This window comes from Cyprinus carpio, chromosome A15 (assembly GCF_018340385.1).
Source record: "Cyprinus carpio isolate SPL01 chromosome A15, ASM1834038v1, whole genome shotgun sequence".
NCBI lineage: Eukaryota > Metazoa > Chordata > Actinopteri > Cypriniformes > Cyprinidae > Cyprinus > Cyprinus carpio.
In genome coordinates this window covers 5837869-5850158 of record NC_056586.1, presented here as the reverse complement: position 1 = coordinate 5850158, position 12290 = coordinate 5837869, and the positions used below count along the sequence as shown (strand labels likewise).

At 37.9% G+C, this 12290-nt stretch overlaps 1 protein-coding gene and 1 long non-coding RNA gene across 2 annotated transcripts; both read left to right on the top strand.

Moving 5' to 3' along the window:
• Positions 1-2018: 2018 nt before the first annotated feature.
• Positions 2019-3358, top strand: LOC122134314. Its single transcript, XR_006161724.1, has 4 exons — positions 2019-2156; positions 2743-2886; positions 3040-3092; positions 3201-3358. It is a non-coding gene; the product is annotated as an uncharacterized LOC122134314 (long non-coding RNA).
• A 1222-nt stretch (positions 3359-4580) lies between these two features.
• On the top strand, positions 4581-8242 carry LOC122134351 (adhesion G-protein coupled receptor V1-like). Its single transcript, XM_042770855.1, has 6 exons — positions 4581-4678; positions 4881-5028; positions 5363-5453; positions 7044-7229; positions 7674-7909; positions 8013-8242. Exons 3-6 carry the CDS (start codon positions 5406-5408, stop codon positions 8071-8073), a joined length of 531 nt encoding a protein of 176 aa, XP_042626789.1. The 5' UTR covers positions 4581-4678; positions 4881-5028; positions 5363-5405; the 3' UTR covers positions 8074-8242.
• The last annotated feature ends 4048 nt before the right edge of the window (positions 8243-12290 follow it).

The window sequence follows — 12290 nt, the reverse complement described above, 5'->3', positions numbered from 1 at the left end:
AGCATGACTGCAGTTGCCCAGTAATCCTCCCCCTTAACTCTTTTATTCATTCTTTTTTGATATATTCATGTCTTTTCCAGATACTGAAGGTGTTATAGCAGATGATCAGCATTAATGCTAATGGTGGTATCCAAGGGATCATTGGCTGGCAAAACAAGAGTATGAGCTACTGTTCAATCTTTCTTTTTTTCTTTTTAACTTATATAACCATGGTATCATTCACTTTAATGTTTAGTAAAAAGGTTGCGGTAATGTATATATTTTTTCCTCAGCTATGTGATAATTGAGACAATTGGTGTGTTAACTCTGGTGGTGTACCGTGATGTCGGGACATATGGAAATGTATCCCTGTTCTTCTATGCGCAGAAATCTAGAGGCTCAGCTGGGTCGGAGTTTCAATGCCACCCCATCAGTGAGTCACAGACACTCTTTCCTAATTTTTAAATATCACTAATTATTCAGCATTTGTTTGTTAATAGTTATAGACCGTAAAACCTAAACACAGATGATCCATTTTATGGGGATGAGAACAGCACAAGTTTATCGAAGTCCAGATTTTAGATGATACCACTCCTGAAGGGGATGAACATTTCAGTTAATTCCGTGCAAATCCGTCCGCAGGGCTGCAGCTGGGAGGGAACACTACAGGTCTGGTTATGCTGGGAGACGCTGTACATAACATGATTTTCCATGACCCAGTGCCCGTATAATTTTTCTCTAATGAGGCTCTGTAGCTACTGTGACGATTCTGGCCATTGACTAGGCCATGGAATCATATCCTTCAAAACCGTGAACATTTCCTGCTGAGGGAGCCCACCTGTGTCAGGTCTTGGGGAGGTGTTGGCCACCCTGTACATCATACGAGACCCTCCTCAGGCGGTGTTTGGCAACAGTAACGGTCCCATTCACAATCACTGTGCCAATGGATCCCTGTACACTGATGAATTCTTCACCTTCCTCTGGCTTTGTGGTACTTGAGGATGGAGTCACATTCAAGGTACAGTATAAAAAGCTATTCCTGACCAGTGAGAATTTAATGAAATAGTTAACCAAGCATAATGACACTCATATTACAGCACCAGACCTGTTAAAGATGAGAAAATAAATGTAGGAACCAGTGGTTTGTCAAAGAGGAAATTTGAATAGTATTTTTGTTTTCTAGACTTTGGAGATCTGGGCTGTTCTGGATGCTGAGCCAGAGATGAATGAGACATTCACAGTGACTCTGTCCGACCCTAATGGAGGTGCTCGTCCTGGGAAACTCGCTGCAGATTTACAATCACCATTATACAAAATCAGGCTTCTCTAGGACTCTTCAGAATATCACCATCATTTTAACAGTACATTCCACAGTCTGTTCTAAACGGACGTCAAGCTCGTTACCACACAATGCCTGCCTTCTACTGTATTTGTGTGTTTTTTAGGACTGTAGACACCTTAGGGCTGGGCGATATATCTAACGAAATAATGATGCGCATCTAGTCAGTAAAGCCGGTTCCCTGATTAGCGCTAAATCGCCCATCACCTGCTTTCAAATGGAGCGGCATTTAATAGACAGAGCCGTAGATCACTGACAAGCTACGCATATCGCGTTCATTATCGAAGGCGATCCATCTGCGATAATGAACCCGATATTGCGTAGCTTGTCAGTGAACTACGGCTCTGTCTCTTAAATGCCGCTCCATTTGAGAAGCAGGTGATGGCGATTTAGCGCTAATCAGGGAACCGGCTTTACTGACTAGATGCGCATCATTATATCGTTAGATATATCGCCCAGCCCTAAGACACCTTGACATTGGAGGAGCATCGCGGAACGGGTTTACCTGACTGAATCTCGCAGTAATGGGCTCGAGTCAGCCGTCAGTGTGGAATGGGAGACCCGGTCAGGAACCGCATTTGGCATGAGTAAGGAATTGCACTAGTAATTTTATTTTGGTGTAAACAAAAACTGTATAACCATATATTGTTTAATGTATTTGTAGGAGGAGAGCCAGCCAGTGTTGGCTGTGTATCATCTATCAGGGACAGCTTGTCATCAGTCTTGGTTTTGCAGTGTCCAATGAAGACTCTGCTCTGGTTTTGGAGGCTGCTCAGAGGTCCAGCTCAGAACCAGGCTGTTCTTCTACGAATGGCAAGGTGTCTTGGTGCCTATGGAGGTTGCTCTGGTATTCAATTATAGCCCAACACATGTAAAGCAATAGCATTGTGGGTAGTGTCATATGCCTCAGGCAACCTGGGTTTGAGCCTTTGTTCAAAGTCCTTTGCCTGTCCTGTTCCCCTTTCATCCCCCAGTACTTTCCTGTTTCATTTACACTGTCCTATCTAATAATAAAGTCCCAAAAACGGACAAAAAACGGCCAAATGAATGGTGCTTTGGTGGAAGAAAATGCACTCCACATTTTAACCAAATATCAGCTAATCAACAAAACTGTATTCACGTGTAATGGATTACACATAATCTGACTTTGTTTGTTCAGTTCAGTTTGGTTTCAACTGCACAATTGTGTTTTGAGTCAAATTTACATTTTTATTTAATGTTAAGAAAACACATTTGCAGTCTATGGAACCAATATCATTAAGTGCAGTAAGTAATTTTTTTTTTTTTTTAAGATTGTAATTATTTGTCATGTCTTGTTAATGGAAGACACTAAGTATTTATTTTTATTTATTTATGATTATTTAATTTTTCCCCACTTTTACTACTTTATTCCTTTTCTCTCTCTTTCACTCTGTTTCTCATAGTTTATCAGCATCCAGAATCCCAGCTCTTGTGTGGGTTTTACAGTAAATAGCTCCAGCTATGTGGCAGTTTCCCATGCACACAGCACCACTGCAACTGCAACAATCAGTTTATTTCATCTTCAGGCAGACCTCAACCTCACTCAAGTGAGTATCTTGTCAGTTTATCTTTTAATTAGCTGTCATGTACAAAAGCTGCATTTGTGCTTATCCTGTGATAGACTTGTGATTCATCTCACTATTGTCAGATTCCTAATGGTGGTGTTGTTCTGTATCGTTCAATGTTGCACTCTTTTGTAGGAGCAGAATCTTACTGTGGACAGTTTCAGCAATATTTGATAGCTTCCAGTAAGGTAATCTCAATCTGACATGTAAAATACAAACTTGCAGTCCTATATGGTGGAATTATTATAGTAGTAGTAGTAAGTAATTTTTTTGATGTGATTATTTTCTGTTTTAAGATTTTTGTGTGGGCTGGAGGCTCATTCTCGCTTCAAAGTCTGGAGTTACAAGACGTTGCCACAGCCGTACCCTTCAGACAAAGCAGCAGCAATTTACAACACCTGGCCGTGTGCAGGATCATATCATCATCGGTGTATCTCATATACCAGGGGGAGTAATGGAAAACCCTCAAACCTCAGCCGTCGCAATGCTCGAGTCAAGCAAGTGGAATCATTTCAGATGGGAGGACGATCCTTATCGTCACTGAAAGGTAACGGTCACATTCAGTCTCTAGTACTGTTGCAGCTCAAGAGTATTTTCAATTTGAAGATGTTTTGAACACTTATTGTATGATCTTGAAAAATAATCTTTGATTGATTTAACGGTCTTTTATTATTCCCTTTGAAAAGGTCCAAGCTCAACATGTGAAGTGTTTTATGTGGGGTTCTCAGCAAAACTTCTTCCAGCAGACACAGTCCATCCCATTTACCGGCCTCTTTTCAGTCCACCCCTTTACCCCTCCTTCCGGAATATGTGAGTTGCCAGACAATATAGTGCAGTCTGTTTAAATAATAGCACTTTTAGTGTGTTTCCACTATTAAGCATATTTTTCCCCATATTTTATATTTACCAAAATGATGTGCCTTAGTTTATTGGTATTTTAATCTACATATAATAATAATAATAGTGCTTGCAAGGCAGAATTGTATTGATATTCCTCAAACTTGGTTGGGGTCTGGTTAGGGCTTTGGTCTAAACACTTAACCCTATCAAACTTTATGCAACTATTTCAGACTAAAACTAACGTACAGACTCTTCTTTGTTGCATGTACACAACTGTTCAAAAGTATGGTTTAATTTTTTATTTTTCACTAAAGAAATTAATACTTTTATTCCTCAAGGATGCAATAAATCAAAAGTAATAGTAAATACTTTTACATTGACTTTTACATTGATACATTAAAAAGTGTTTCTGTTCTTTTCTGTTCTGCCGTTCTTTTGAACTTTCTTTTTTAATCATGAAAAAAATCACAGTTTCCACACAAAAATACTGAGCAGCACACAATCGTTTTGTTTGTTTTTTGAGCTCTACTATCAGCATATTACAATGATTCCTGAAGGAGTTTTAATTTTCAAAAACAATAAACCAACTTCAAAATGTTAGAGTAGTATATTTGCATAATAAATTTTGATTTGTCTTGTCTCTCTTGAATATATTTAATAATTTTTTTATAGAAGTCTAATACACTCTTTTTGATATTCATTGATATTTTCATCTTTTATCCTCAGTTCAGGAGAGCTGTTTTTCCAGCCTGGTGTCGCCGTGAGCTAGAAATAGCAGTGAATGTAATTAATGATGATGTTCCGGAGGAGGAAGAACAATTTTCGTGTCAGCCTCAGGAACCCCAAAGGAGGGGCAGAAATAGGCTTCCGTGGTCAAGTGACATTGTTCATTCCAGCTAATGATGATGCTTATGGGATTATAGGCTTTACACAGGTATAAGGATCAGAATATATCATCTGCGATATTCTTCACAGATGATATCATTTGAATATACAAACTCACAACATCCAATGTCCACTCAGCTTTAACGTGTAAATGTAAAGTAGTGTCAATTTCACATTTAAAGAGACTGAACATTTTACGTGCTGAAGATGTCGGTTCACAGTTGATAATATACAAATATATTTGTATACAGATACTCTTTGATGCAGGAGGTGGATGATCTGGAGGATGATAACCCTGTCTCTCTGAGTATTTAGAGGACAAGAGGCAGGTATGGCAGACTAACTGTACACTGGAGCGCCTATGGTAGCCTGGATGACATTTTTCCCACTTCAGGAGTGGTGAGAACTGCTGTTTTCTGTTTTAAGTTGTTTTAGTAATAATATTTGATCAAACTGCATATTTTTAAATAGTATATTTTTGAATTGCAGACTGTCACTGTAGTCCAAAATCACAACTCTAACTATAAGCTGCCGTTCTTGTAGCAGCTACATATGTAATTCAGATGTGCAAGCAACTATTTTTCAAAAACAATGTACTATTTAAAACCTTTTATGCAAACGTATTATTATATAAACCTCCCAATTGGGACAACAAAATGTCAACATCCATTATAACCACAAAGCACTATGAATTACAGACCTCTTTACACCCTCTCCACCTGTGTCCATGTAGGTGACGTTTTCTGAGAGCCAGGCTGTTGCTGTCGACAGTCGTCATGAAAGAGAGTACTACTGTTGTTTTGGTATCTGTTACTATCCTGCCGGTGAGTATCACATCCCAGCTAATCTCACTACTTCACTTGGATGACATAATTAAAAATACCTTCAGAATGCTAAAATAATTTCTAGTAAACAAGTCACACACGTGGTGTAGTGGTTGAAAGTGTGTGCTGGTAATTTCAATTTGTAGGTTTAAACCAAGATTACATCATTTACTGAGTACTCACATTTGTAGCTAAATATTTATATGAGCACCAAATCAGCATGTTACAATGATTTCTGAAGTATAATGTAACACTAAAGACTGGAGTAATGGCTGCTGAAAATGCATCTGTGCCATCACAGGAATAAATTACATTTTAAAATAAATTACAACACAAAATGGTTATTTTAAATTGTAATAATATTTCACAATATTAGTTTTTACTGTATTTTTTTGATTAAACGAATGGCGTCTTGGTGCTTTTAAGAATCTTCTTTCAAAAAAGTCATCACGCTCATTTCCCCTTAACTTCCCAGTTAGTCTCAGGTCACTCAGTCTGGGGACACACTGTGCTGAAGCTTATGAGGAGACAGATCGACTTCCTACAACACAAACCGACAGCCAGTTACTGTCACCGTCACAGAAACCCCACATTTTTTCAGTGTGCTCCTGGAATATAAGTAGCTCATGCCTTGCAAATTGCAGTGGTTGTAAGATATTTTTGCATATTGTCCAGCCTCAAAAACCACATGTTGAATATGTTTTGGGCTGATAGTTTATGACACAGACTACTGACATAAATCAGCATGTTCTTGGAAATGAATTGTTAGATTTTTTAATGTTTATGAAAGTCTCTTATGCTCACAAATGCTGCATTTATTTGATCAGAAATACAGTAAAAACAGGAATGTTCACTCTAATTTATAATTGTGTTTTTTTAGACTTTAAAGGGATACCCCACCCCAAAATGAAAATTTTGTCATTAATCACTTACCCCCATGTTCATCCAAACCCGTAAAGCTTCGTTTCATCTTCGGAACACAATTTAAGATATTTTGGATGAAGATCGGGAGGCTTGTGACTGTCCCATTAACTGTCAAGGTCCAGAAAAGTATGAAGAGCGTAAGCGTTATTTTTGTTTTCTTTGCGTACAAAAAGTATTCTCGTTGCTTCATAACGTTACGGTTGAACCACTGATGGCAGATGGATTATTCTGATGATGCTTTTCATACTTTTCTGGACCTTGACAGTGTAAGTTACTTGCAGTTAATGGGACAGTCACAAGCCTCCTGGTTTTCATCCAAAATCTCTTAAATTGCGTTCAGAAGATGAACAAAGCTTTTATGGGTTTGGAACGACATGGGGGTAAGTGATTAATGAAAAAAAATAATTTTGGGATGGAGTATCCCTTTAATATATGCTAATATGTAATTTATTCCTGTGATGGAAAAAGCTGAATTTTCACCAGCAGCCATTACTCCAGTCCTCAGTATCACATGATCCTACAGAGATCATTCTAATATGATGATTTGCTGCTCAAGAAACATTTTTGCATATAAACTGTAAAAATAAAATAAAAAAATATACAAATAAAACCATCTTAGAGTCTCAAAACCCTGAGTAAAATTGATTCCCTCTCATATTTCTGCAGGCACTAGATGATGAGATTCCAGAAGAAAGAAGTGTATATCAGCTAAGATTGAGCTCTCTAACCCTGGGCTCAGCGATCAACCCTGATAGACAACTTGCCACCATCACTATGGCTGCCAGTGACCTTCCCCATGGGCTTTTCTCCTTCTCCCAAGCCTCTCTGCGTGCCACTGAGGAGGACAGAGCTGTGAGACCCCTTGCATGACAATACCACTGATGGGACACAAACCATAACCAGAGGACTATGTGTTAATGCCTGTTTTCCTTGACTGGGAAAGTAATCGAATTGTTTTTTAAACTTCCATAAAGTAATAGCCTATCAACCGCTGATCCAATGACAAAAAAACTGGAAAGTTTTCTTTATGAAAGTCTTTGTGTCAAGACTAATGGACCCAAGGTTTCCCAGTGTGCTTATTGTGTATAACAGAGCAGGTCAGAGGTAATAGGACTATACTGAATAAAAAAATTGGATACACAGGGTAAGTTCTGTGTATGCAATATTAGCTTTGATCCATTACAGTTTTCCTAGAATCAATTGTAGAAGATTTTAGGAGATTTTAGGGAATGATGATATCTGAGAACGCATACTCAAAGGTAGTTGAATCTCTAACATTGTCTTGTCTTTTACCAGGTAAACATGACCATTGTTCGCTCCATGGGTCTGTTTGGCAGCGTGTGGGTCAGTTACCACACAGAAGGCAGAACTGTAGTCATTGGACAGGATTTTGGACAGTCCTGTGGTCGGCTGCTCTACGGGCCTGGGGAGAGCTCAAGGGTCATTACGCTGTCTATACTCGATGAAGATCTTCTAGAAGGACCAGAAGAGTTTTTCCTCAACATTACGCTAGTAGAGCTTCTGAATGCCAGGTAGCATTCATCCTGCACTGAGAGGTCATGCGATCGCTTGGAAAAGCATTAGCTGGCTACTTTTATGTACGCTGCAAATGTATTTCTTTCCTCTTGTTTTCAGTTCATTAGATTTTACAGTGAGAGAGTACGGCCTACAGATTTACCAGCATCCTGGAGTTTGACCCCAAATATGTCAACATCACTGGTACTTTTATGCATTCATTCTTTTTTTTTCTCACAGATCTTTTGTGATTTTTATTTTTTATTTTTTTAAATGAAGAGAAAGTGTCTTCACCTAAAAATTACAGGTAAACTCCTGGCCAATAATTATTTTCATTTCATGGATGATAAAATGGCCAATTTTAAAGAATATATATATATATATATATATATATAGTATATATATATATATATATATGTTTTGATATATATATATATATATATATATATTTTTTTTTTTTTTATTATTATTATTATTTTTTTACATTTTAGTTTTAATATAATTATTAGTTTTAAATGTAAATTTAGACATCACAACATTATCATGTACAGTATGAAAAACAGACAGAGTTTACTTTATTAGTTGTCTCTGCATATTCATATTTAAAAGGTAGAAATTATTTTAACATCTAAAGAATTACACTAAAACTAAAATTGAAATAAATAGAAATGAAAACTAAATAGAAATATGAATTACACTAAAACTATAATTGAAATAAATAGAAATGAAAACTAACTAAAACAAAAAATTCTAAATAGAGTCGGACTTGTAACCCAAAGGTTGCGAGTTCAGGTCTCAGGTCTGGATGGAATTGTCGATGGGGGGTGAATAACCAGCGCTCTCTTCCACCCTCAATACCACGACTGAGTGAGACACTTGAGCAAAGCACCGAACCCCCAACTGCTCCCAGGGCACCACAGCAATATGGCTGCCCACTGCTCCGGGTGTGTGTTCACTGCTGTGCGTGTGCACTTGGATGGTTTAAATGCAGAGCACAATTTATGAGTATGGGTCACCAAACTTGGCCACATGTCTCACTTCACTTTCACTTCAAAAAGTACAAAAAATTACTAAACTTAAAGGGGACAATGGATGAATTTTTCACTTTTTAGTTTTTTTTTGCATTTTGCATTTTGCATTTTGTTAGGTTTCTGCCGTGTCTGCCAGCTCAGAAAAGCTGAAAAGAAAACACGCAGCTGGTGTCATGCAATGAGCTGTTTCTATTTGCAGGCGGTTTCTATGTAGATAGCTCGCTATTTGAATAAGACCACCTACAAGCCATATACAGAGTTCAATGCAGCAATTTACTTGTCTTGTCTTGTGTCCACATGAAGACCCCAAAGAATCATACCAACTTGTGGAAAATGGGCATCTGATGTCCCCTTTAAAATTAAAAAAAGGAAACTTGAAAATATTGTAAAATATTCCAAATATTTTACTAGTATATAAATAAAATAACACTGTCATGTAAAAGTGCATGATGCATACATATATTTGTTGTCAGTCTCTCCAATTGTTTTTATGTCTCATTTGAGGAGGATGTAGGAATTCTACATATCAATGTTTCCATAGTGGATGACACAGAGAGGTAAGGATGGGGTTAATAATCTTGCTAGATATTCTCTCATTGGATATTGGTTGAATTGTTGAATATTATATTGTTGATGAGTAGTAGTTTTGTAGCATGTTTCATTTTATTGATTTTTTTTTTGGTTTTCCACCCAGTGAATTTAACAAGATATTTGAGATGCAACTCACCGGTGCCACAGGAGGTGCCATACATAGAGCTCAGCTAATTGCACGAATTACAATTGCCAAGAGTGACTCACCAAATGGTGTTGTACGATTCATCAACCAAAGCGCTATCACCATTCCAAACCCCAGCAGTGCCCTCAGACTGACCCTGTTTGTAGAGAGAGCAGACGGGCTGCTGGGAGATGCCACAGTGAGCCCCATCTAGACTATGACTCCACACTTCCAGATACATAAATTATTATTATTTTTTTTTTTTTATACATGTGGCGGTGCACTTGGAGGACAGACAGATGCCAAAATGGATGATTCCATTGATTTGTGTGTAATTAATAATGTGGTGACGTGAATACATGCTTTAATACAGACCTGCATGTTTCTTTAATGTAGGAAAAGTGATAACCTCTAAACAGAGAATAAAACTTTAAATACAGTATTGTCATTTTAGCAATTGTGTAAAGTGTGTGTGTTCTCTAGATTGAGAAGTTTGGAGACCCCAGAGGAATAGTACAGTTCACAGAACAGGACCTGATTGAGCGCATTTACAGTGAGCCTTCGGACAGCGAAGGGCCACTCAAAATATCACTCCTTATCTGCCATTTAGTAGCCAGGTGTGCGATTTATTATCTTTTGAATCAAATATGGGATTTTGTAAAACCTTGTCAACATTATGAAGGTCCGTATTGATATTTTGCATGTGTTCACCACAGGTGTTCTTTGTGCCGGGCTTTAACTTAAGTGTTGAGCTGATGGATGTGACTCTGATTGGTCCCCTCCCAGAATTCAACTGGAATCAAAGCTGGCTGTCGTTTCTGTTCCTGAAGTGGCAGCTAATGCTGAGGTGAAATTGCATTCAACACCATTCTGATATCACCACCAGATGGTACACAATTAATAGATTAACACTGGTTTGCCAGTATTGCAAATAAACATTTTGTAATATTGTTTAAGTTGTAGTTGTGTCAGTATTTATATATTTAATTATTAAAAACTAAATAATACTTTATATATTAATTTCTGTATAATAATGTATGTATTTAATTTCAAAATGCTTGAAGAGTTGAATGAGTATTTATGTTTTGCTTATGTTACAGTCTTTTAGTTATTACATATTCATTTATGCATTTTATTAAAACATGGCTAAAGTGTCGAATGAGTATTATGGAATCTCGCAAAAAATGGTCGCATCGCACTCCAAAAAATCAAAAGACAATATAAAACTTATGTTATGCTTATGTTACAGTTTTAAACCTGTTAAATGAATAATAAATTAATTAATTATACTCTACTTTTTTCCCCTTTCTTCACGTTATAGTGACCACAATATGTGGATTTAATTATTATGAAAATGCAAAAAAAAAAAATTATAACAGACATAATCTATAATAAACTATAATTAATTAAATCAATAAATAATTATTAATTATTATCACATAATTACATTAATTCTTTTTGTACTATAAGTTGGATTTGCTTCTGCTTTTTTTCTTTTTCTCTTTATCTGAAGGTACGGTAATGCTTGCCCACGGTCAGAGGAGTGAGGTGATCTCTCTCAGTGCTGTTAATAACATGTCAGTTGTCGCAGCTCACGCTGTTTACCTGACCTCTGTAGAGTCAGAGTCACCTGGTGGAGCCCGTCTCAGGTAACACTGTCCTTTTCAAAAACAAAATCCCCTTTCTCATGAATATCTGTGATAACTATATGGTTTGGTGTATGTGTTATACTGTATGCTCAGGACTGGTTACACAGTAGCTGAGGTGGAGCCATTAGGATTATATCAGTTTCGTCCTGATTCTTGGCAGCTGGTCATTGAGGAGGACGTGCAGACCATCACCCACTACGTGCAGCGCCTCTATGCCTTCCGCAGCAACCGTTCCAGCATCTCCTACAACACGTGGCCTGGCACTGCCCAACCTGAAAACACTGTGCATCAGTAGCAGACGTGCAGCTTCTGTTTGATTCCCGCCAAAAATGTTCATTCGGTTCTTGATGATTCCCTAACTGAACCACATGAGGATTTTTATATGAACTTGACCAGCGTGCGTATTCTCAGTGCCAGCTTGCCCTCAGTCGACGCTCAGCCTCGCAATGTGTCTCAAAATAGTGACGCTACAGTTACTATCTGTGCTAATGATGTGGTTAGCAGATTTTTGAGAATAGGGCCAGCAATAATACACTTCTGAAGACAGTCAGGAGGGGGCACCCCAACAGAAGCTTGCCTTAAGAGTACGCAGGTCGATAGGGCTCACAGGACTGGTGAGTGTCTTAGAGACCCAAACTGTCACATTGTTGGAGGGCCAGAACGAGGTGGAGGTCAGTGTCCTCATACTGAATGATCAGGAGCCAGAGGGGCAGAAGGCATTCTTTATCTACCTCAGCGCAGCAGAAGGTGGAGCAGAGATTGTCAGCATGCCAGATGAACTGGGTTTCACTTCTTTTGCCAAAATCATTATTCGGGGTCAGAATCTTACTGGAATTGCAGGCCTCAACAATAAGGATTTTTCTGCACCATTGATATGTAGTTTTTCGAAAAAAAAGGTTTTAGGCCAGTTATTTCTAGCATGTCAGTAGGAAATATCAATTTAAATTTCCAGGGGTGCCATTAATTCTAATAATCCAGTGAGATTTTTGCATGCACAAGGATA